This window comes from Astatotilapia calliptera, chromosome 16, assembly GCF_964374335.1.
Source record: "Astatotilapia calliptera chromosome 16, fAstCal68.1, whole genome shotgun sequence".
In the NCBI taxonomy this organism is placed as follows: domain Eukaryota; kingdom Metazoa; phylum Chordata; class Actinopteri; order Cichliformes; family Cichlidae; genus Astatotilapia; species Astatotilapia calliptera.
In genome coordinates, this window is record NC_137437.1 from 7,993,631 (window position 1) to 8,019,645 (window position 26,015).

Below are 26,015 nucleotides of genomic sequence, written 5' to 3' on the forward strand. Positions count from 1 at the left end.
GGAAACGGCTGTTTCCCCCTGGTCGGAGAATATGGGAACAAAATAAAATAAAGCTGTGTGAACACATTTATATACAGTGACAAAACAAAACAAAAGATTAATACAATTCTTTCTCGCCAGCTGGAATGTGTGATATACTAAAAAAAAACACACACACACACACACACAACAACAGTGAAAAAAGGATGCCGGAAGTACTGTACTCATTTTTATTTTCAAGCGCTTGAATCGTTACTTGAATATTTCCACTTTATTCCCCGTCATAATAATATATATATTATCAACCTTTCCAACTTAATGTACTCCTTATTTTTTTGGTGTTGCTTTTCGCTTGAATGAAGGTGAAATACGCTGATAATAGAAGCAATATTTGATGCTCTTACTTGTGTAAATGAGAGGTAACCTGTAATTAAAAACATAGGTCTGATAAATAAGTGCAGTGCATTAAAACGTTAAAAAAAAAAACAGGAGGAATTTATTTGGAGTAGATGAACTGAGTACAAATTATTGAGAATTATAGATTACATTATAGATATATAAATAAGGCACCATAAGTCTAGGTTAGAATATGACTGCCAATAATATTAATAACGCCAATAAATGCTACGGAAGTGAGAACAGGAGTCATATCTCTAGCATACCCTAGAGACCAAAACGCAAATTGCCCGAAAACAACAAAGACGACGAAGAAGAAGATTTTGGAACGTCATTTCCTGTCTTGCGCAAACCAGAGGAACGAAAGTAAACATGGCGGCGGCGGAGAAATCGACGAAGGAGAGACTGCTGTCTGTGCTGGATGATTTGGAGGTTTTATCCAGGTAAAATTAAACTTCGTGCGAGCGTTTTCTCGTGTCTCGTGTAAACTGTTTGGTAAGCTATCAGTATTTTATCTGTGAAGAGATAAAATACTCGGAGCCGTGAACTAGCACCCCCAGTTTGTGCTGATTACTAGCAGACATGCCGCTCATTGGCCGAGCCTACGGCTTTTCTGAAAGAAAGATAACGAGCTCTGGGATTTGAAACAACCTGAAACACTGTTCTAATTTTTCTGTTGGAAACTGTTAGCAGTTAGAAGACTCCATTTTATAAAACAAGGTTGTTGAAGAGTTTGTAGGTACTACACTCTACGGCTAATAGTCATTTTCAAAAGGAAATATGTCTGTGAAGGTTCTCATTCATCCAGGTCATCGTAGTCTAAGGAGCTTGGAAAGAAAAGGGTCTGGACTTCTTTGAGACTGGGACTCTCCACCATTGGACCCTTAGAACTGAAGAAGCTTCTCGGATGAGAGGTGAAACGTCTTCAAGCAACTCAAAGAAGTCCAGGCGCTTTTCTTTCCAAGCTCCTTAGACTTTCAAAAGGAAACTACCACAAGAATGGCCAAAATGACTAATCAGAGAAACAAAGCGAACATAGGCGTACAGAAAACGATCATCAGTATGAGCTTTAAAAAGTAAATAAATATATAAACATAGAAATTTGATTTGTTGGATTGAAATGTGGTTTTTGACCATTTTTAATTGTGTGTGTGTTCATTTCAGGGAGCTGATAGAGATGCTGGCATTGTCCAGGAGTCAGAAAATGCCTCAACCTGGAGAGGACACGCAGGTAACACCCCACTCAGCCTTTAGTCGACACACGGAGATTTAAACAAACTAATGACCATCACAGTGGCTGTCAGACCATGCGTAGTCCTAGGGTTAGTGGTGATCAAAGGCCTTCTAGAAGCAAGTCTCACTATGTGGCAGCTATTCTAAAATGTCTCCAGCTATATATTTGGTCAGTGTTGTGAAACACTGTCCAGTTTGATACTTGTCTGCCACTCGGTGTCTGTATTTTTCCAGTTTCTGGTACTTGATCTTCAAGTTCTTTGTGGATTTGCACAGTCTTTTGTTTTTTGCTGTTTTAAAGTTTTGGTGAGACGTGATCACTGATACAGGATCACTGTTTCTTTAAGGACAAACCTGTGCTTAATTGCTAAGCATAATTTTTTTTTAAATTTAAGCATTTAATTTTAATGCTGTCACATTTGAAGATATCTAGTTCCTTCCAACTGATTTTCTGTCGTCCATAAATCTTTCATAGCTTTTGAACCTTTTATTGTGTTAGACATGAGTGATTTTAGTTAGTTACACTAACCTGTATGAAGCCTATGAAATAGGAAATCTTTGATAACAGAATGTGTTGATGCTTTATCCATAAGATCCTGGAGCTGTTGGTGCAGAGGGACAAGGAGTTTCAGGAGCTGATGGAGGTGGCCCAGCAGCAGGGGAAGGTTCACCAGGAAATGCAACTGCTGGAGAAGGAGGTGGAGAAGAGAGATAGTGACATCCAGCAGCTCCAGAAACAACTGAAGGAAGCAGAACACATCCTGGTGGGTTTGGCTTGTCTCTTGTTGTATTTTTTTTTTTTATCCAGAGCAGGGCAGCGCTGACAGATTGAAATAAATGCTCAAATGTTTTAAGTATGCTGGTGTAGCTGATACTGTGCTCTTACAGCAGAGGTGTTCAGGGTTATAGTGTTGCTATTGTAATGTAAAGGGGCCTATGATTCTCTTCTTTTTCTGATATACCGTGTTACAGATGTTCATATTAAACATGGCCAAGGTTTAAAATAATGAGGCCAGCATACGAATAGTCATAATAAACAGAAACTACATCTTCTTTAAATTCTAATATCATGTGAGAAGTGATAAAGAGGATTGATATATTTCTGTGTATCTGTTTCAGGCCACTGCTGTTTACCAGGCAAAAGAGAAACTGAAATCCATCGAAAGAGCCAGGAAAGGTGAGGGAACACTCCCGACACGTTCTGGTGAAAGCTTTGTTTGATGGCTGGTTTTCTCTTTGATGGCTTGCCCATAAATTGACACTGTTTACATGTTCTCTGCAGGAAGCATCTCATCAGAAGAAATCATCAAGTATGCTCACAGAATCAGTGCCAGTAACGCTGTGTGTGCTCCTCTCAACTGGGTGCCAGGTATGTGCCAGGCTCTCTGTATCTCACACTGGGTGTTGGTAAAAGTTCATGTTCAGCTTCATTCACTGTTGTCATACTTGAAAGGTGATCCACGCAGACCGTACCCTACCGACCTGGAAATGCGTAGCGGGATGCTTGGTCACATGGCCAACCTGTCCACCAATGGTGTGAACGGTCATCTGCCAGGAGACGCGTTAGCTGCTGGGAGGTTACCAGGTAAGTTCAGCTGAGCACTTAAAGGAAGGAGTACCCATGCCTCCTGGCAAAGAGATTTTAGATGAGGTCAGAGGTTTGTTACGGTGATTTCAAAATGTATCATTTATCAATTTATCATTATCCATCCTTATCCATCCTTTAAAAAGTTAAAGGATGGATCCATTATTTTTCTTTTTATCAAGTATAAACACTGAACACAGGTTTTATTTGTTGCCATTCAGACTGCATCTACATCAAGCTCTGTAACATAAGAAACTTGGCAAAAAGTACCAGCTTTCAGATACTATATAAGGGAGCTGAGAGAGAGGCTGAGATAAGTAGTGTCAGTCAGTGTTTGGCGTTTCACAGAATAATCACTTTTCTCTCGTGTCACCTCAGACGTCCTGACGCCTCATTACCCGTGGCAGTCGTCTGATGTCTCAGTGGGGATGCTGCCCCCTCACCACGGCAATGACTTTGGCCTGGAGCCTCCGGGTCACAACAAGGAGAATGAAGATGATGTAGAGGCCATGTCCACAGATTCCTCCAGCAGCAGTAGTGACTCCGACTAAAAGTGTGTCTCAGAGTCAAGAAATGCTGAGACGTGTGTGTGTGTGTGTGTGCGCGCGTGTCTGTTTGCTCGACTTAAAGCTCACCAGCGAGCAACATCTGAGCAGGCATCTTCAGCTTCAGTCATTTATTGTGCCTTTGAGAAATTGATTTTTTAAATGTACCCTTTTTGAATATTAGTAAGTTTATGGTGTTAGTAGGTGGATTATGTTCCCTTTGGACAGAACCAGGCTAACTGGCGTTATTATACAGTTCAGTGAAACTACTGTATAAACTAGAACTAGCAAAAATGAAGAACGTGTCATTCTGGACTCCTACATGAAAGAAGACAGACCAAAGAATATCCTTCAGAAAACAAAGACAATAATTTGCCTTCTTTTGCTCTTTGGTGACACCGTGTGTGTGAGAGACTTGATGTCTAATTTTAGTTGGTCACGGTCAGAATGTTTGCAGTGTAGTATAAGTTGTGTAAATATGCCTGTAAATACTCAGTCTTGTAAATAAATACTTTTTGAATACAATTTTTTTTCTACTCTTTTTGTGTCTGGATTTGTGGATTTGTTGTTTTGTTATTCATGTTTAGGAACACCAACTTTCAAATGTTCCTGAACAGCATTAGATGGAAGCAGATACAGTCAGAGGTCATCTCATCCATTACGATTCAGTACATTTCATGGTGCAAGGTGTTGGCTGTATGTTTTTATTTATCAAATCTTTGAAAATCTGAACTGACACGTGCTGGAACACTATTTCTCACTGGAAGTGGAAGTAGAACATAATGCAAAAGAGCAATAAGTACATCAGGGCCATCTTGCATTTGACATCACTTTTTTGAGTGGAAAGATAAGGAGATAATAGAGATACAAGCCAGAAATTAGCACTGGGTAGAAAAGGTTTAATTTCTTGTTGCATACAAGTGGAACTAATGTCAGAGTGCAACATGATGCCTACATGTTGTTGTTGTTTTTAAAATGAGCCATGAGATATGACTTCATTTATTCATTTACAAGTTTATACTTGACACTAAGAATTGTATTTATTTAGGTTAAAGGGCGGAAGGAGTCTTTATTTACAGTATGTTGAGGCAATGATAGTGCTGCCTTCAGGAGCTCACTGTAAAACACTATGTTATTGTATACTATGGTTAAAGATTGAAATAAAGATTTGTTTTTGCAGTATGCTATTAAAATTATGTGATGTAGCCTATTTGAGTTTTTGCAGTGTTATGAAAAGGGGAAATAGGCACGAAGTGGATATTTAAAACAAATACATTTAGCTACTTTTTAAATGCTCATTTTTATTCTTTAAAGTAAGTACGCATATTTTCAGATATTTGAACACACACCAGCAGTATACTACCCTAACCCTGAGTCCTTCATCCTAAGCATTGTACAATGGTAGTAATAGGGCCAGATTAATAAAAAAAAAACAATAACAAATTGTGTTCATTTTCAGATTTTGGTTGAAAATTTGACATTACACTTGAAAAACTATTTTGAGGGGGAAAAGGCGAAATGTGGAGATTGCACATTGTGTTTATGGTTAAAAATAAACAATTTACTTGTAACATAAATCAATTCTGAAGTACGATTTTACTAGTTCATCTACGCAAGGCACTTTGTAGAGGGCTTTAATCTCTACATTTCGACTTTATTCTCAAAATACTAATTCCTAGTTTTTACAAAAATAGTGTATATATATATGTGTGTGTGTGTGTGTGTGTGTGTGTGTGTGTGTGTGTGTGTGTGTGTGTGTGTGTGTGTATGTTTATACGTATGTATTTTCTTTTTTTATTTGGCCATAACATTCCTTTCATGGGACTGAACGTTCCGACAGCATTTGAAATTACCAGAGGGGAGGGCGTCTTTGGAATCGCACTACGCCTGCGCGTTCAATCCACTTTGCTGTAGAGGGAGACATGGCGACGTCCCTGATTTGCGGCCGTTTGACGGCTAGCCTGAGAACTTCAGGGGCTAGAAACACTATTAGCTCCGCTTGTAAGGTAAGTGTGTATCCACAACGGAAGACAACGTTTGGGCTTTCGTGGAATGTGTCTGTTATGGCACCACACCTTCCCCGAGGGTTAAAAGTTCTACGAATCTGACAGGGTCAAATTTGACATTAGCACAACTCGATTGAGTTTCCGTTATTTTGGCTAACACGCTAACTAGCACATAGTTAGCACGGCCGGCTGTCAAATCTGCAGATTAAGCAGTAAACGGCCAAATAATCACTGTGCCCTTAGTCTTTTCTGTAGCCGTACACTTCGTGTGGCTGTGAACGGCATTCTTGGTGGAGGATATGCTCAGTGAAGCTCAGTGACCTCCACCGGCAGCTGCTACAGCTTCCATCCCAGCGATTCCTCCCCCATGACATCTGTCCCGCTGGGTCTTCTTGGGAAGTTATCTGGCCAAATCCGCTCAGGCTCGGAAGCATAAACAGCTTTCACTGCAGAGATACGCTGTAAATATACAACGGGGGGGAACAGCAAGATAAAATGACGGAAGAGATCTAACCGGGAAGAGCGCGCAATTGAACCGGGAGTCCATTACACCAGGGCCCCCATAAGATAGAGCCTGACCAGCAAAACTCTGAATACTCTACACTGAGCAGAATTACGTTATTTATGTCGTATTGGTGGGAGGCTTTGGGTCTCGACATTCCAGCCTAAACATTGCTGCAGACACCTGACACCACAGGACAAACTCAGTGGTCTCATGGCTGTGCTCTGGCAGTCCGGAGCTGTTTTGGAAGCATGAAGAGGACCTACACAATACAAAACAGCTGGTTTTAGTGTTTTGTCTTATCGGTGGTAAACGTATCAGCATTCTTAACAGAAGTCTTTGTGACATCTTAGGTGAAAGTTTGAAATGCTTGTAAAACTTATTTTGACACATTCTGTTCAGATAACATCAGCAAAGCTTTACATTTGTTTTACTAAAAAGGTATCTGCAGGTTGTTGAAGCTCTCTAAAAGCACTGAATTCAGTTCTTTTGTCCAAAACTCGGAATACGCCATTTAGTGACACAATATTAGCATTTTTTCAGCTAAAAAATTTATAGGATACTGGTTTGAAAGATGGTTGAAAGGTGTAATATAGATCAACGAAAAAGAACGGTGATCTTTAAATTGTTTCATTCTTTTTAGGCTACCTGTCAGGACTCCGTTTGCCTACATTTGTATTCATCAATAGGAATTTTTGAGTTATCCATCTGGAAATGTGATATAATGTATATTTTAATTGCAGTATTGTTCTGGGTTTTCATTTTGGATGGTGTAACAGTGAAATAATACATGTGTTACACTTTATGTGGTTGCAAGAGGGACTTTAAAAGTCTTACTTGAGTAGCCAACAAAAAGTCTTCAGTTGCTCCCTTTTTTTCTGTTCATTATAATCTTGATAGTGTGTGCACACCTATTAGAGTTAATAATGTCTGTTTACACACACTTTTGCTTGTGATATAATTTTATATAGTGTGTAAAGGTAACAGAACAAAATAATGTTTGACTAATTGTCTGGTATCTGAAACCTCAAAAACCACAACAGGTTTAGTTCTTCTTGTTCTGTTTTAGCTAAACACTTACTTCAGTCACAGGTACGCCATACTGGTACCGGGGGGAGGGGGGGCCTTTTGGCCTTCAGAACTGCTTTAATTGTCTGTGGCACAGATTTAACAAGTGGCTGGAAACATTCCTTAGAGATTTTAGTCCATATTGACATGGAGCATCACACAGATGCAGATTTGTCAGCTGAACATTCATGGTGTGAGTCTCTTGTTCCATCACATCCTAACGGTACTCTGTTGGAATGAGATCTGGTGACCGTGGAGGCCATTTGAGTACAGTGAGAGCTTTTAAATGGTGATCAGTTTGTACTTAAGGCCCCAGAATGTTCCAAGAAAATATTCCCAACACTATTATACCACCTCATTAGCCTCAGCTATTGAAACAAGGCAGGATGGAGCCTGTTACGGTTAGCTTTGATGCTATCATCTGAATATCACAGCAAAAATCCAGAATCATCATTCTGTTGACTGCTTTCGGTGAGCTTCACTTCCTGTTCTTATCTGACAGGAGTGGCACCTGGTGTGAGTTTCTGCTGCTTTAGTCTGAGTGGTTATTGGAGCTACTGTTGCCTTCTTGTTAGCTCAAAGCAGCTGACCATTCTCCTATCACCTCTGACATCAACAAGGCATTTTTACCCAGAGAACCACCACTCACTGGATGTTTTCTTTTTTCAGTAAACCCTAGAGTGCAGATCAGCAGTTTCTGGTACTCAGACAAAGCCTGTCTGGCAGCAGCAACCACTCCACCGTCACAGTTACTTAAATCGCTTTGTGTCTCTGGTGTGATACTGAGTTTGAACTTTAACAGGTTGTCTTGACCATGCCTATTTGCCTAAATGCTGATTAGATATTTGTGTTAATAAGTAAATATGTGAACCAGGTGTGCCTAATAAAGCAGCCAGTCGTCTTCTTTTTTTTTTTTTTTTTTTTTGACCAAAAATGAAAGGTTGGATTTTTCTTTTGGTCCACTGATTTAGTTGAGGAAATAAACGTGATTGTCTAATGCCCAGCTGATATGCTTTGAGTAACACTTTGTTTCACATCCTTGCTGAAGTTTCCAGTGTTGCTTTTGTGGTCCTACGGACTGTGAACGATTCTCTCTTCCTCCAAGGATGGTTATGTTTTGTGTTGTAGGAATTTTATCTCGTGGGTTTAGTGTCTGCGATTTTCACATGTTGCTCTAGCAATATTGAGCAAAAGACAACACAATGATGTGTCTGCTTGTTTTGAGTTAAAAGAGATTGTTTATTTGTAGGTTAGATTGACATTTGAAGATGGTAGATGTACTGGTTTTAAGTTCATTGCTTCCTGTGCTTGTTCTTTCTGTCCCTTCAGGTTCTTGGTGGTTCTTCAGGTCTGTTTGGCGGCCATGTGTCCCAGCCCCAGCCCCCTCACGTGCAGCAGCAGCAGAGGAACCTCTCACTACATGAGTACATGAGCATCGGCCTGCTGAAAGAGGCCGGCATCTCTGTGCCGGCCGGCATGGTGGCTAACTCCTCAGAGGAGGCGTACGCTGTGGCCAAGCAGATTGGTAAGGCTGAACAAGTCGTTAACAAGCAAGTTCACTTTCACTGTCCTTTACTAAAGGACAAAAAAAACAAAAACTGTAGTTCTGTTATTTAGAACAGTTTAAGTGATTTTTAAAGACAATGTCCAACCTCAGTCAAGATGCACAGCTTCACACTTTAATGGATAAAGAGGCACTGACATTTGAAGATGTTGTATATGCATTTAATTACAGAAGCCTTTAGAAACCCAGCAGGCTAAACTTCAAATGCTTTGATTGTGAACTGACTGTGGCAATATTAACGTTTTAAATAAATCATAATACAACCTTGTCTGTAAGAAGCCAAATTACATTAGTACTGTTTCTATTCCAAACAATCTCATATTGTATAAGCCATCACTTTCACAAACTTGACTTAAGTACAGAAGTCTTAAATTTAGAGTCGCTGTAGTTAAACTCTGTTCTGTCAAACTTCAGTCTGGAGACCTTTGAATTTAGCTACCATGTTAAATGCAGTGGGCTTTAGTAGTGTTATGAATGTTTTATCTGTTAATGGTCCACCACCAAGCCACTGTTGTGGATTTACTAGTGGTGATTTTCTTTGGTTGGTCTTATATGAGCAAGAAGAGCACTTTAGAGCTATGTTTGAAATGAAAAACTTTAAAGATGCCGGTGTTAAACATTTTGACCCCATTGCTCTGCATTAGACTTGAAAGCATTTAAAGAGATGGAATGAAAGTTTTGACTTTAACCACGCTATTACTCTCTGACAAACCCAGTGGCGTGACTATCCATTTATGCTGCTAACTCTTTCATCACCCCTCTGGACCTGAATGCCACTTGGAGGCTTTTCTAACATTGTTTGTGTGTGTGTATGCGTGCGTGCGCGCGTGTAAGAGTGAGACAGACAGAGAAAGACTCTCGCACACCCAGTCTATACATAGCCATCTCCTGCTTCAGTGGTATCAGTTGACACTCAGCGTGCACAATTCTTGGATAGAAAGAAGATGCACCTGTTGGAATCAATACACACCCTGTTTCTTGTTCATTGTAAATAACATGAAAGGAGCTGCATGCCATGTTTTTTTTTTTCTCCTCATATGTTACTCCTACTTTGCCTGTGTGTGAAGTTATATTCCTCTATCAGTAAGGAGACATGTGATATGATAAGACTTATTTAGCTAAGCTGGTCCTCTACTGCTTTTTTTTGGGGGGGGGGCATATACAGTATGTTGCAAAAGTTTTTAGCCACCCCTAATTTCTTTATTTTGCTAGGAAAATGGGAAGCGTTTGCAGTTATTTATTGACACATGTTCAATCATACATGGAAATACAGTATATAAGCCAAAAATAAGAAGTCTTTGGTATAAAGACCTTTATTCTTCAGCACAGCTTGAACTCTCTTAGGAAGATTGCTTGTCATGTGTTTCAGTAGTCTTCAGGAATTGTTCTCCAGGTTTGTCCAAGGACATTCAAAACTCTTCTTTGCATGTCTTCTGACATTTTTTTTCTGTTCTCTGACAAGATGATCCCACACTGATTCAGTAATTTTAAGGTCTGTGCTCTTGGGAGGCCACTGTCTGTTTGTCCATACAGGCATGCTTTCACTGGATTGGCAGTGTGTTTGTGGTCATTGTCATGCTGATAATGAAGCTATTGATAGTCAGATGTTTTCCAGATGTTAATTTGCAGTGGATCAAAATCTGATGGTACTTTTTCATGATTCCACCAATTTGACAAGATCTCCTGCGTCCCTGGATGAAATTCAGCTCCAAAACATGACGAACGAAGCCTCCACTATGTTCTATAGATGGCTGTAGACATTCACTGTTGTATTTTTCCCCTGTATATATTAATGATGATTTGAACCAAATATGTAAAATCTGGACTGATCTCTCCATAAGACCTGCTGCCGCTGATTTTCAGTACAGCTTTTGTCTGATTTTGCTGTTTATGTTCTTTAAGAATGACTCCTTGACAGCTACCCCTTTGACTGAGACCATTTCTGAGGAGGCTTGCACGCCCACATTTGTGAATGTACTAACTCAAGAATAAGACGATGTAAAATTTTTATACGATAGGTGTATCTGCTAGGAGGCTGAGTGGTTCCACTGGCTGCTGCCACGTCTTCTTTTGTCCTCCACTTTTCTAATTTCATCAAAATCTTTAAGAAATTTTACAGACTGCTCTAAAGAGCTTGTTTGAGACAGAGGATGAACTGTGATAGGGTGTGGCCAAGGCCAAGTATAAGATAAAAGGAAATGATTAAACTGAGCTACCCCCCCCCCCCCCCCTCCACCCTCAGTCCCAGAATGAAACTGTGTATTGATGAAAATGAACAAAAGTACTAATTAATGGAATAAAACTGAAACATGCTGTGTGCTACAGCATGCCATGCTGTTCTTAAAGAAGTTAAAGCTAAATGTGTATATAATTTACTATTATCATGAGACATTAGCACAGTTAGTGATAAGTTGCCACCTAGATTTGAAGAAAACTGGTTCAAAAGCCAAACTTGTGAACAAACCTTCAAATAAAACTCAACTATGACCCAGAGCTTTGTGTCACTGCATATTTTTGAAACGGTCAAGGGTGCGTTAGTTGCCAACTGGAGTCCTTCCTCTCACTTTTAAACTCAGCCATTATTGCAAAAGCCTCATGGTGTCTTGTAAGCCTTTGGCCATATTGTTTATGCGTGACAGGAGAATAAGATCAAATTAGTCCATCTAAACGTTGTGTCACTACAGAAAACATACAAATGGAGGTCTGTTTCTGTTAATATCAAAATTGAAGTAGAGCAGTGATTGGTACATCTATGTATAAAGCAGCAAACACACATTTGAAATATGTGAGTGTAAATATTAACAGAAAACCAGGATATTTTTTTACTTGATATTAACAATGTACAAACTTCATTTCTGGCCGGTCTGTCATGTAACTGATTAGTTACTATGACATTTAGTGCATTTAATATCACTGTGTGTGTGTGTTAGGTTCGAAGGACCTTGTAGTGAAAGCTCAGGTTCTGGCTGGCGGCAGAGGAAAAGGGACGTTTGAAGGTGGACTAAAGGGAGGAGTGAGGATCGTCTACTCGTAAGTAACCCACCCTTTATAATTAAACAAAATAAGTCGTTACTGGCAACAAATCGGCTAAATTACGATTGTCTATATGTAAACACATCTTAGATAAAATCCTGTCCTCACTTACGCGTGTACCAAAGAGTATGTTTTGCTGCTTCACAGTAAAACCCATGTTTAAGATTATTAACATGAAACAGGATCAGCAGGAAATGTTTGTGTTGGCCATGGGAGTGGAAAGATTGTAGGAGAGATAACGGTAAATAACGATCACCCTAGCTCCTCATCATGTTGTGGCACAGAAAGGAGGAGAGGAGAACACATACATGAAGAGGGAGGTGGAAGACACCAGGGAGTTCAGCTCCTTCTGTATGAAGAAACAGTGCTGTGTTTAGAGACCTTAATGATGTTTGACCATGTTTACATGCTAATCAATTTAACCTACCCTACCTTGAGTAGTGAATATGCAGTCATTTGAAGAATGTTTTCCCACGACTCTATGCACTTCTGTGAAAAACAGCCTGCGATTCGATAGCTTATAAAAAGATCTTTAGCAACAATAACGTAAAAAACTTGAAGTCATCACAACTGTGCTATCATGAACTTTGACATGCTAGCTACGGTCTGTAGGGTCTGACATGTAGCTCCTGTGTTTTTTGTAGTTTCTTAGCATTGCTAAGTCTGCACTTGCTGAGGATTTTCTGGGCTGTTTCCACTGCTGGAAAATTGTGAGGGGTCTTTCTCATGCCTACAGATTGTAGAGCTGATTGAATATCTGAGCTGCTGTAGTCATCAAAGTGCTTCATTAATTTTTATTTAGCACAGCTGACTGCTGTGTAATTGGAAAATGCTGCCTACTTGGCAAAGTGTCTCCAGTATGGCAGCAACAAACTGCAGTAATACTGAAAAATGGATGAAAATGAACTCCAGACTTCATCTGAAGAACAAAATAATTAATTGGACTATTCATTTCCTCTTAATGAGTTTGACAAGCCTGTTCTATTGTCTGTTTTCAGAAGTTACTGCACAGACTTTGCATACTGTTGTTTAGAGGACAAAGGCTGTAAAGAGTGGAAATTAACTTTTTCTGCACCGTACAATACACGGAGCAGATTACACTTACAACCTTGGTAACTGTGTCCATCCTCATTCTCCTGCTTACTGACTAGCTCAGGAAAGTAGTGCTGACAGATATGATTTAAATGTTAATAAACTCAAGTATCTGTTTAATAATTTTAGTTTGTATTGTCCTTACAGGTTTTTATCTATTTGTTTCATAAGTTTTCTAATTAACTTGTTATGCATTAAAAAGTTTTCAATTTCCTGTCTTCTCCTCATCTCCAGGCCAGAGGAAGCCCGAGACATTTCATCTCAGATGATTGGTCGAAAGCTGTACACCAAGCAGACCGGGGAGGCGGGTCGTATCTGCAACCAGGTGTTCATCTGCGAGCGCAGGTACCCACGCAGAGAATACTACTTTGCCATCACCATGGAGAGGTCCTTTCAGGTGAGGGAACACAGGCGCACCCACAAGAAGCCAAATGATGTGTTTGCTCAGCTGAGAACGATGCTTTCACGGGAAATGAATTTCCTTAAAAAAAAAAAACAACAAAGGTGGAAAAGTTCAAAAGGAGTGCTCTTAATGCCCATTTCTTTGTGTTTTGTAAATCATGCATTAACCTTTCAAACAAACCTTTAGAGGAGATGATAAATTTTTTATGTTGAATGGTGTTCAGGCTTTGCTCCTCCCCTAAATGGTCCCAAAAAATCACAGATTTAGTGTTACTAATAACCCATCAGTCTCTGTGTAGAGCCCTGAGCCCTGGCTGAACGACTTGACACGAGCTGTCAGGCGCGACTGCCATCGAACTGAGCGCAAGTGGAAAAAGGACAAACTACAAGTGTCATTCCAGATGCTGAAGGACTGTTGGCGTCAATATCAAAGAACTGTAAAAGATGCCAAAAGAAAACACTTATCTGACATTATTTTGTCAAACTGCCACAACCCGCGTGTTTTATTTAAAACTATTAACTCTGTTCTTAATGCACCGTATACTGACTGTATTGAGCCCTCATCAGAAGCCTGTCAAAATTTTTTACACTTTTTTATTGAGAAGGTCTCCTCCACAAGGGATCAGATCTCTCCTTGTGGTCATGACCTCTCACTCTCTGTTTCCTGCTCTGCTGTCTTTGACAGGTTTGAGCCTGTGACTCTGTCCTTTTTAAAGGAGACTGTTGGTCATCTTAAGCCTGCAGGGTCTCCAAATGATGCTGTCCCTCCTCGACTTTTAAAAGAGGTGTTACCTACAGTTGGTCCTTTGGTTCTTGAGCTGGTAAACCATAGTCTGATGTCAGGTATTGTCCCTAAAGATTTTAAACATGCAGTAGTCAAACCCCTGATTAAAAAACCTGCTCTTGATCCTACGGTTCTTGCAAATTACAGGCCTATCTCCAAACTACCTTTTCTTTCCAAAATTCTTGAAAAGGTAGTTTACAGCCAAATAATGGCCTTCCTGGAAAAGCAAAATGTTTTAGAGGTTTTCCAATCTGGTTTTAAACCCTTTCATAGCACTGAATCAGCCCTTTTAAAAGTTTTTAATGACATATTTTTAGCGACTGATGCTGGGGACTGTGTTGTTCTTGTGCTTTTAGATTTGACAGCTGCGTTTGATACCGTGGATCATGCCATTTTATTCTCTCGTTTGGAGCACTGGGTGGGCATTAGGGGCACAGCACTGGAGTGGTTCAGGTCCTACTTGACGGGGCGAACTTTTTGTGTCAGCCTTGGTGACTATGTGTCGTCCTCCGCTCCCCTCTTGTGTGGTGTCCCACAGGGCTCAGTTCTAGGCCCCCTCCTCTTCTCTTTATATCTGCTTCCTCTTGGTTCTGTACTGAGAAAGCACGGCATTCCTTTCCACTTTTATGCTGATGACTGTCAGATCTATGTCCCTCTAAAGAAAAAAGGCAGATACCTTACACAGCCATTACTTCAGTGTCTCGATGACATTAAGACTTGGATGTCTGTTAACTTTTTAAAATTCAATGATAAAAAGACAGAGGTGATGGTTTTTGGTAGCTCCACTGAGACCCCCAATGTGTATGTAGATTCCCTGGCACAGTATGTTAAGCCAACTGTCACAAACCTGGGGGTCAAAGTGGACTGTGATCTGAAGTTTGATAATCAAATTAAGGCCGTGGTAAAATCTAGCTTCTTTCACCTCAGGCAGCTGGCAAAAATAAAGCCAATTCTTTCACGGCAGCACTTTGAGACAGTGATCCATGCCTTTGTTAGCACTCGGCTGGATTACTGTAATGCACTTTATATTGGGCTCAGTGCATTATATATTAGTCATCTACAGAGGGTGCAAAATGCCGCAGCTCGTCTTTTAACAGGCACTCGAAAGTTTGAGCACATTTCCCCTGTTTTAGCTTCACTTCACTGGCTGCCCATTTCTTTTAGGATTCATTTTAAAATTCTTTTATTTACTTTTAAAGCTCTCCATGGCCTAGCTCCATCTTATCTCTCTGAGCTGCTACAGCCTTATACACCCACCCGCTCTCTCAGGTCAGCTGATCAGCTGCTCCTGAAGATACCCAGGACTGGGCGTAAACTTAGAGGAGATCGTGCTTTTTCTGTAGCAGCTCCAAAACTGTGGAACGAGCTTCCTTTAGAGATTAGACAGGCCAGTTCTTTATCTGTTTTTAAGTCACTCTTGAAAACCCACCTCTTTACCCTGGCCTTTGACACCACGTGAGATGTTGGTTTTTTATTTTAGTTGTTTTTAGGTGATTCGATGCTGTTTTATCTTGTTTTTGTTTTAACATAGGGCTGTTTTTAATTTTATGTTTTATGTGTTTTATTTATTTATTTTGCTGTTTTTTGTTATTCTATTGTTTTAACTTATTTTCTGTACAGCACTTTGTTCCTGTGCTGGGTATTTTAAAGTGCTTTATAAATAAAATTGGATTGGATTTGTTAGAGGTGATTAGTATTAGTCTAAGTGTTAGGGAAGGTACACTTACACTACAGTAATCTCATGATGTTTTTGCGTGGCATTGAATGAGCTCTAGATCATTTTAGTTGAGCTGTTGACAGTCTGCAAGCCTAGTGTGAAAAGCTCAAGCTGCTGCTGTTTGTTTACTTAAACACATTAAACACATTACTCATTCATTTAAATTAAGATCTGTATCATAAGAAAAGTCAGCTCTGAAAAAATTAGAGGCAATTTATAAACTACAAAAATTAGATGTGAAATTAAAGATTTAGATGAGATTAACTGTTGTTTTTGTAATGTAACTGTACATCGCACCTCCCCTCCACATCTTTTCATTCAGATGACTAAATTAAGCAAAGCACACACAGATTCATCTGTCAGTGCTTAAATGCATCTTGACTCATCTTCATTGAACTCATAAAAAAACAAAGTTGTGATTCAGTTAACAGATTTTGTCCACTAGATGGCAGCACAATACTGAAGATAAAGTCAGTGTTTTTACATGTGTTAAGAATTTTAACACTTTCACTGGATCTTTTTCAGGGTTCAGTGAGTCTGTATGCTTGACTGGATGTTCAGGTTTTTATTCATAATTAGGCAAAGCTGCTAACATTTGAGTCGATTGTGTCTATAACTTGATTATAGATCATGAACTATGCGGTGAGCAAGAATTTTATATGTTTAAAACGTTTTCACACTGTTGTGTATATAGTATATAAAATTCTTATTGTAATGTATTCCACATGTTCTTACTGTATGGAGAAAGGGATAAAGATGCTGCTCACCACAGAAATTCCTTCTTAGTATTTTGCCGTCATCACAGCAGAAATAAGGAGGTCTCAGCTCAGGAGTCTTTGGAACAAAACCTTGTATTAAACAGGGTTTGTGATCTGAGGAGCCTCCTTAGGATGTGCAGTCATGAAGACTTGTGTGGATAACCTTTTTATTTTTTTCTCTCTATGCAGCTGTGTTTATGAAGCTGCTGCAAGCAATCAGCGCGCTCAGTGATTAGCCTATTGACAATCAGATGAATGTGAAATTAATAAGTATTTTCATATTTTATAAACTATTTAGTGTTGCTTTTCTAACAACAATGAAAATTACTTACTCCGGTCTGAGAGTTTCTTCTTTTTCCTGTTTTACACGACTTTAAATAGAAAATCTGAGGGTTTGAGAAAATAATCTGAAGATAAATGACATGATTATAAAATTGTTTATTGTTGTCTTTTGCATTTTATTATGAGGACGGTGATTTTACTGTGCAGGCACAGACTACTTTGTTGCTTTTGTTATGAGAGGTTTGAAGACATTGGAATTTTTTTTTTTTTTCATGGCAATAGCATCTTTTAGTTTTTACACAGAAAAATAGGAAGTCTGAAGGATGTGGCTTCAGATTTGATTTAAATTACAGGAAGAGCAGCCAGGTCAGTAAAAAAACAGAAGGTAATTTTGATTGTAATTATTGGGAGAGGATAGTCAAAACCTCCTTGCATAAAATCACTCTTATTAAATCACCCATTTTCTTTGTAAAGGTGTCTATCCGGAGCTTAGGTTTCACAGATTTCGAAACAAAAATGTTGCAGTAACTCTAAGATTTTAAATCCCCATCCCTCCCACTTGTGTCCCACAGGGCCCTGTGCTGATTGGCAGCTCACAGGGTGGCGTGAACATCGAAGATGTTGCAGCGGAAAATCCAGATGCCATTGTGAAGGAACCCATCGACATCGTGGAGGGTATTAAGATGGAGCAGGCTGTCAAGGTGCGATCAATGGTAGATGTAATAAGTCACGAAACAGACTTGAGGTGCACCCACTTTGTAGTTTGGGCTGCAGGAAGACTTGGAGGAAGAGAAAGGGGAGTGTGTTTGTGTGCGTTCATGCTGCAGTGAGTGCCAAAATGTCTAAATCAGAAGGGGCTCTTTGCTGTTTAAAGAAGGTTAACTCTTATCTAAACAAGGTCATTGGTTGGAGAAATTGTTGCATTCTTCTTAGCGTGTTTTTGCACCTATTTTTGATATAATTAAGGTTTTTCGAATTTTTAGTTTGTTATCCGTTAATGACAAATTTCCGCCCATCATCCCAAATTTTCCTCTGAGCCTAAGTTATAATCATTTTCCAGGGCTTATAGAAAACAACTGATATTTTCTCATGTTTACAGTATGAAATTGGTGCCTGGTTTAGAATAATCATACTTTTTTTTATTTTTCAGTCTGATGTTTGCCTTTAAAATAATCTGTTAGAGGGAAAAAAAACCCTTATCCTGTTTTAGATGATGTGCCAAGCAAGATAAATAATGCTCCATGTTGTGCTTTATTTACAAAGATGACTCTACAAACATTCAGCTGGAGCTTTTTACAGAATCAGATTTTCACATGAGATGTACAAACAATAACGGCGATGAAGAAAGAAATGTTATCAGTTAATTTTAAAATAGTCTCAATAAGACACTGGCTCTAGTCCTTATGAAGGAGTAAGCTTGTTTTTTAAGGACAACAGGTTGTGTAGGTAGGGTTGGGTATTCCTGCGGTGCATCAGGATAATATCCCCAGTGTTTCACTTTTGTCAAATTACAGCCTTATTCCAAAATAGATTACATTCATTTTCTACCTCAGAATTCTATTCACAATACCCTATAATGACAAAGTGAAAAACATTTTCTTGCAATTCTTGCAAGTTTATTAATAATATAACATGTACAGAATTTTTCACAGTCTTTGCTGTGACACACAAAATTGAGCTCAGGTGCATTTCCCTCGGGATGAATAAAGTATTCTGATTCTGACTATGTTTCCACTGATCGCCTGTCGGGTGTTTGTACAACATTACTAGAGTCCACCTGTGGTAAATTCTGTTGACTGGACGTTGTTTGGAAAAGCACACAGCTGTCTATATAAGGTCCGACAGCTAAAGGTGCATATCAGAGCACAAACCAAGGAATTGTCTGTAGACCTCTGAGACAGGATTGTATTGAGGTACAGATCTGAGGAAGGGTGCAGAAAACAGCATTGAAGGTCCCAGTGAGCACAGCGGCCTCCATCATCTGTAAGTGGAAGAAGCACCAGGACTCTTCCTAGAGCTGGCCGCCTGACTAATCTGAGCCATCAGGGTAGATGGGCCTTAGTCAGGGAGCTGACCAATAACCTGATGGTTTCTCTAACAAAGCTCCAGCATTTTTCTGTGAAGCGAGGAGAACCTTCCAGAAGGACAGTCATTTCTGAGGACTACACCAATCAGTGCTGCATGGTAGAGTGGCCAGACAGAAGCCACTCCTCAGTAAAAGCCACATGACAGCCCCCCTGGAGTTTGCCAAAAGTCACCTGAAAGATTCAGACCACGAGAAGCAAAATCGTCTGGTCTGAGGAAACAAAGATCAAACGCTCATCACTGCCCATCACCTGGCCAATACCATCCCTACAGTGACGCATGGTGGTGACAGCATCATGCTGGGATGTTTTTCAGCAGCAGGAACTGAGAGATTAGTCAAAGTCGAGGGAAAGATGAATGTAGCAATGTACAGACACATCCAGCGCTCAGCTCTGCGACAAGGTTCATCTTCCAACAGGACAATGACCCTAAGCCCACAGACAAGATAACAAAGGAGTGGCATCAGGAGCACTCTGTGAATATCCTCAAGTGGCCCAGCCAGAACCCAGAGTTGAACCCAATTCAACATCTTGGAGAGATCTGAAAAGGGCTGCCAACCAACGCTCTGCATAAAGTCTGATAGAGCCTGAGACGTTCTGCAAAGAAGCAGATCATATTAAAAAAAAAAAGCGCGCACACACACACACACACACACACACACACACACACACACACACACACACAAATGACTTGAGGCTGTAATTGTGTCATTATGTTTGTTTCATCATCACTATTGCTGTCATTATGGGCCAATGTGGAAGAAGTGAAGCGCTGCAAATACTTTCTGATGCACTGTGGTCTACCTTTTGTCAACAAGATGATGCTGCAGTGTTTGTAATGTAGCTGCTGTACTTTACAGCTACTTGAGCAGCTACTTGTGAGAGAGTGAGAATGTTCCTGCTACATGTACCGAACAAGTAAAAAGCACTAGGGGGAAAATTCAGCACTCTTGAGCTGAGCGCTCAGGTGTGTTCACTCAATCACACTTGGATCATGAACTCCATTAACTGTAGTTTATTTCCAGATCACCTGAACAAACTCAAAACATTACAGCTTTCACAAAACTATCATGTTTAATAATCATTATCACGGCATCTGCACGTTGCAAAAGCTTCTTCTTGACCGATCTTAAAAAAAAATGCGCTTAACACAGAAACATGATCTTAATAATAATTTCAATTTAAAAAAAAAAAAAAAAACTACAAAGATGAAGTGATCGCCCTGTAGCCATGACACGTTATGTCTGCTTGTTTCCTGACATAAATCAACTTGGAATTCATAATTACAGAAGGCTTCATCAGGTTCTCCCTCTGTTTCTTCTTACATCAGCAGGAGTGCTTTCACAGTTGCAAGCTGTATCTGGACGGCTCTTGTTGGGTTTTCTCACGGAAGCTGCCATCAGTCTTTTACCACTGTAAATATGTACTGCTCAAAATAAAATGAAGGGAACACTTGATCATCGCAGTCTTACACCAAGTCGGTTAAACCTCTGGACATCAGTCTGTCCAGTTAGGATGCACAACAGGACAGACCCAGTGTCACCTGCTTTGGTATAAATGAAAGTAACAATGGCTTCTTCCCCTCAGAAACATTAAGCACTGATTCTAGACTTGAGTTCTCTAAAAGCAAAGTTAGAGGAATTGTAGTAATAAGAAAATCATTCAAACAGAACACAGTTCATGAAGAAATTATTCTAATCACCTTTAAAAGAAACATGAATTTCGTTATTTTTCTATCAGCTGACTTTCAGAAGCTAATGCTGGAGTTCTTTCTTGTTTTTGGTGGACTTGATTTATTTTGTTTACAGATGTACTCATTTCTCCACCCTGTCTCACTTCTGACTGTCTTTCTTTTCCTTTCCACTTTATTCCTGTTCCCCTGTTGCTGCACATCTCTTTGGCTCTGAATATTGAATATGTTGGTTGTCATAGTGAAAGCAGAGACTCAATATATTTGACAGAGAGAAGAGGTGTTGATTGCAGGGCTCTCAAACTAGATGGAGCGGCATTGATATTCCTTCGCTGCATTTATTTTTGTCCGCCAAGACCACATTTTTCAAACAACGTGATGTTCTTACAGACCCAGCAGGCTTTCCGTGCTTCTAATGAGACCTGTCGAAGCTACTGTTTCTGTTTGAAATTTCACTTTTGTCTTAATGTCGACAGGATTAAGCTCTGTGGGAGCAGTGAATGAGACAAAGTGCTACATATGTGACCAAGAAAACCAAAACAGTGAGCTGAAAGATGTTAAAGATATCAGGACAGTTAGAGGAGATGCTTAAATCAAGCTATAATTCTTATGCCATTGTTGATAATGATCAGAACTCCCTTTCTCTCAGTGTACAGAAGTTTTACTACACATTTAATTCCCGACAAATCTTAATGTAAGTAAACCACACAAGCTCAGTGTTTCTACGTGATAAAGAAACGCTGCAGTGGTAAGTAAATCTGTCAGCAAGACTTTTTCGGCAATGACCTACCAGAACTTTTTCTGTAGCTGTACACTTTAATTTAAGCTGCTTCGTAGTTATAAAACAGAAGATATTTGATCATTCAAAAAAATATGAAAATACTGAAAGTTTATTTCTTTCTAATTACTTAATTACTTTGTAGCGAATGCTGTGAACCTAAAAGTATAAAATTCCTCCTTCACATTCTCCAAAGCCGGAGTACAGTCTTTTCTCAAGCCGATTTTGGCCCCTGGGCTTTATGTTTGACCCCCTGATCGCGGCTATAAACATGTATTCTTTGGGCATTTCTCTGCCATTTGTTTGAAAATAGCTCGCTGCTGATTTTTTTTTTTTATTTTTTTTGACAAAGTACATCTGTCTGCAGGTTGCTCAGAAGATGGGCTTCCCTCCAGCGTTGATGAATGAGGCAGCTGAGACCATGGTCAAACTGTACAATCTGTTCATTAAGTATGACGCGTCAATGGTCGAGATCAATCCCATGGTGGAAGACTCCTCTGGCATTGGTAGGCGCACACACATGCACCTGTCTGTTTCTGTCCTTGTAGGGTGGTGCTGGGTCTTGTCTAGCCTTTTCCCCTAACCTAACCCAGCTGTTTGGAGTGATGTATAGCCTGATCATGTGGGCAAACAAATGTGTTTACAGTTGTTTTGAGCACATTTTAAGCTTTCAGTAGCAGGAAACTGTTAAAATCCATCAGAGATGCAACCTGAGTTAGAACAGACTAATCTTTCCCTTCTGAGTCATAACATCACTGTTCCACTCTCTATCACACACATTCTGTCTCATTGAATTTTTAATCATGTGGTCTGGAGAACAAAAAAGAAAACATCCTCTTTGAACACAGAGATGAAGTCAGAGTCACTGTTAGGTTAGGAAATACAGCTTGAAAAAGGAATATAATGGCATTATTTTATGGTATTTTAATAAATGTAAAAACTAGGGGTGCAACGATACACAAAATTCACGGTTCGGTTCGGTTCGATACTTTGGTGTCACGGTTCGATATTTTTTCGATACAAAAAAATGTTCATGCCTTTTTAATTTGTCATTTATTAAAATTATAAATATATATTTTAACTCAAAAGTACAGTTTTTAAATTTAACCCTAACCCTTGTGCGCGTTTTTTATTTTGACAGCGAATGCGCACCTGCGGACCACTTATGTGCAGCCCTGGTTATTTAGCTCATCATATTGCAGCCACAGAAATTCTTTTGTCCATGAAACCATAAAGCTGCACTTTCTTTTTGCCTTATAGTCTGATTTGTCATAACTTCTCCGTTTTGTGGTAAGCTTTTCTTTGGCTGTCACTTCTTCACCCTGACCTGTCTTATTTGGCTCAGCAGAACTGAAATGCTTTTACACGCACTCACATAAGCTCAGCGATTCTCTGCGCGATCAACCTCTCACATGTTTAAGCTTGCTGCGGGAGATTTCACTTGTCATGTTTGCATAGTAAGCTAACGATTAATAAGACGATGTCAGAGGAATTGGTGCACAAATTATCATCACTCACAGATCAGTGCTGTCGCTCTCTATACACAGTTCGCACGATTGCAAAGTGAAAGCAAAAAAACAAGCGCAAATTCAAACGCGACTTCAATATGTCACATATTGACAGTGGCTCACCGATGCCAATGACATAATTACCCAGCTACATTTCTGAAAGAATGCAAAAGCATTGACATATATTTTTCCTACAATAGCCCGACGGGCAGGGAAGAGAGAGATTTTGGTAGCCCGACTGAAAAAAATCGCTAGCTCCGGGACGTCGGGCTAGCGATATTGCAAGCCCTGTATCTGATTGAGGAATCACTCATCTTTGGAAAAGAGAGTTTATTACAGAGAAATGGCTCTTTCCAAAATAAAAGCTATACTATCCGCTTCTTCTGGGCTATATTCTCAGCAGCATAAGGAGAATCATGTGCTAACAGCTGTCTAAATGACTCGGCTAAAGTTAGTAGCATGCTTGCTTTTTTTTGTCTGCTTCCACTTGTCTTTGCACTAGGATGATGTCGGCGTAAATGTGCAGTCATATTCGTTGTGTTCCCACTAGTGCTTTCAGGTTAATCTCGTTGAAATGACCTTAACGCCACAACACGGCAAATCTCCGTTAACGAGCTACCGCCGATCGCTCCGTGCATGGGGCTAGACGGCCAACACGTTAACGAGCTAACTGCGCTAACACACTAGTTCACACCAATGTAATTGAGCATTGCATGGCACATCCAACATACTGTTTTACTTTAGTCCATGACTCGCTTACCTTCAGGGTCATACGTCACATGAAAACCAAAATAATTCCAAACGCCAGATCTGAATGAGAGTGGGGGAGGTCCATGTTAAAAGGAGAGCTTAACTTCTGTCTCGCTAGCTTGCCCTGCGCTCTTCCTTCTGACTATGCTGTCTGTGTTGAGCGCTCAGTGGATCTGCGCTGGACAGTGCAGCCTAGGCGGAGTAGTCGAACGCAGATTCACTGAGCGCTCAACACAGACAGCATCGTCAGAAGGAAAATTGATAAAATAAATTACAAATGTTGTATTGTTCGATACATATGCGTACCGAACCAAAAGCACTGTATCGAACGGTTCAATATCGATACGAATATCGTTGCACCCCTAGTAAAAACCAGTTTGGTCTTACCGAACAGTTCAGCATGTATTCAAATGAAAAGCATGCAGGTGCCCAAATTTAGTTTTGGAATTTTTTTTTTTTTAAGGATTTGTAAATCTGGTAATCTAAAAAAATGGCCATTCATTTCATTGATGGCATTTCGTAAAAATTAATTACATTATTTTTTTTATGTCTTAATCCAAAAATAATATTATTAAGGAAAACAGTGGTGAGAGGCTGCTGCAAAACCACATTTATTGCAATGAAGTAGCATATGATGATTACCTTGGACATGGTTGCTTTGAAGATGAGGATCAGACCTGTGACCGGTCACAGTTGGCTGTCACATTAAAGACCTTTGGTGATAAAACTGAATCAAGACACTGCTATCAGTTTGCAACTGAATGGGGTTGTTTTGTGATAGTATGCCATTTAACTGTGATAAATCCCTGGGAATCACAGACCTGTGGTCATCTCCATGCACAGAAATCACCTTTAATAAATAGTGATATAGTTGCTTCAGGACGACTGTTTAGTTGGGAAGTGACTTGGTGCTTGGTAACCTTAATATAACCAGAATACAAGCTGCCCGGTGACCAGTTGAGTCTCCTACTGCAAAGAGACTCATCAGCGAGTTCAGCTCATTGGCAGACTGACCAAATCTTTTGGCAAATGTTTGCAACCCTTCTTTAAAGTAAAATATTCAATGCAATCACTGGGCAACCACCATTTTTTGTTTATTTGTTTTTTTTGCACAGGTGGATTGATCATAAAAGCTCTGCTAGCTTTTGTTTTACCAGGAAATGCTTTCATGGTGATTATAGTAACAAGCGCTGTTGCTGTGAATGCTACACAGCAAAGAGAGGCTTTACTTCCACATTAAACTACAACTCTTCACTGCTGTTGTGTTATCAGTCATGTTGTTCAGAAAAATATGTACTTGGACTGAATTGTGTAATCATTTTTGTCGACATGAATGTGCCTAGGCTCTCTTTTTTTACTAAATATAAGTGAGAAGCAGCATCAGCTTCTTGCTGCATTTTTCACTCTTTCACTCTTTTCCAAATCTTCCGGAAGATTGGTTGGAGTTGCACTTTTTTTCAGCTGCACAGTCATGTTGCTCAAGAGGGTTGACCCTGACAGACATTAACCATACACGACTTGTCAGTTTAATTGTTAGTTGGGGAATTTACCACTTGACAAATATCAGGATTCTTTAATTTCCCGGGCCTAGTTGACATTAAAGAAAAATGGAGCCATGCTAGTCTTGCCCAGGTTTACAGTCTTGCTGACTGAGATGTGGTTGGTATGCTTGTGCAGCTCTTGGCCTCTAAAGGTCATTTTCATTTTGCGGAACAGACTAATTTAGCTGGACTTATGGGTCTCTGGCAAGGAGGAATGCACTGGGGTTTGTCCATGAAAGCATCCTGGAGATGATGAGGAGATTGATTTCAGTCTGAGGTGTGCGTGTTGTTCTGTCAGTGAGTCAGAGTTAATGGCTTTGCCTGATGCACAGTGATGAGCTCCTCAGGCATGAATCACAGCTCTCAAACACAGTTGTGAGGAAAGGAGACCGCTGACCTTTGTGCCAAACACTATGCTGAGCGCCTGATGAGCTGTTAGGTCCTCCTTCATTCATATATATATATATATATATATATATACATACATACATACATACATACATACATACACATATATATATATATGTATGTATGTATGTATGTATGTATATATATAAAAAAAAAGAGCTCCTTAGCTTCCTTCACTGTAGTTTGAGTGAAGCTCAGAGTGTTTCTTTTTCCTTGTACTCATAATCAAAGGCAGACATTTTAACAAAGTGTAGCCAGAAATAAGTTGTCCTCCTGAATTATTCTTTAATAAGCAAAACTCTTTCCTCAA

The 26,015-nt window shown here is 39.7% G+C and overlaps 2 protein-coding genes across 2 annotated transcripts in view; both read left to right on the forward strand.

The window, feature by feature from the left end:
• The first annotated feature begins 661 nt into the window (after positions 1–661).
• Positions 662–4,263, forward strand: med4 (mediator complex subunit 4). Its single transcript, XM_026144869.2, has 7 exons — positions 662–818; positions 1,540–1,606; positions 2,202–2,372; positions 2,728–2,785; positions 2,891–2,977; positions 3,062–3,193; positions 3,572–4,263. Exons 1-7 carry the CDS (start codon positions 748–750, stop codon positions 3,742–3,744), a joined length of 759 nt encoding a protein of 252 aa, XP_026000654.2. The 5' UTR covers positions 662–747; the 3' UTR covers positions 3,745–4,263.
• Positions 4,264–5,587: 1,324 nt separating this feature from the next.
• sucla2 (succinate-CoA ligase ADP-forming subunit beta) overlaps positions 5,588–26,015 on the forward strand; it is a 32,820-nt gene continuing 12,392 nt past the window's right edge. The window contains exons 1-6 of the mRNA XM_026144041.2: positions 5,588–5,744; positions 8,644–8,839; positions 11,809–11,908; positions 13,238–13,400; positions 17,519–17,647; positions 21,866–22,004. Coding sequence (XP_025999826.1) covers positions 5,661–5,744; positions 8,644–8,839; positions 11,809–11,908; positions 13,238–13,400; positions 17,519–17,647; positions 21,866–22,004 — 811 coding nt within the window. The 5' untranslated portion in view covers positions 5,588–5,660. The remainder of the gene's footprint in view (positions 5,745–8,643; positions 8,840–11,808; positions 11,909–13,237; positions 13,401–17,518; positions 17,648–21,865; positions 22,005–26,015) is intronic.

What these genes read in the sequence shown, in the direction of transcription:
- med4 (XM_026144869.2), top strand. Translation starts at nt 748, where the DNA reads ATGGCGGCGGCGGAGAAATCGACGAAGGAGAGACTGCTGTCTGTGCTG. An exon ending in CATCGAAAGAGCCAGGAAAG is followed by an intron (nt 2,786 to 2,890) that starts GTGAGGGAACAC and finishes TGTTCTCTGCAG; the next exon opens with GAAGCATCTCATCAGAAGAA. An exon ending in TCCTCTCAACTGGGTGCCAG is followed by an intron (nt 2,978 to 3,061) that starts GTATGTGCCAGG and finishes CATACTTGAAAG; the next exon opens with GTGATCCACGCAGACCGTAC.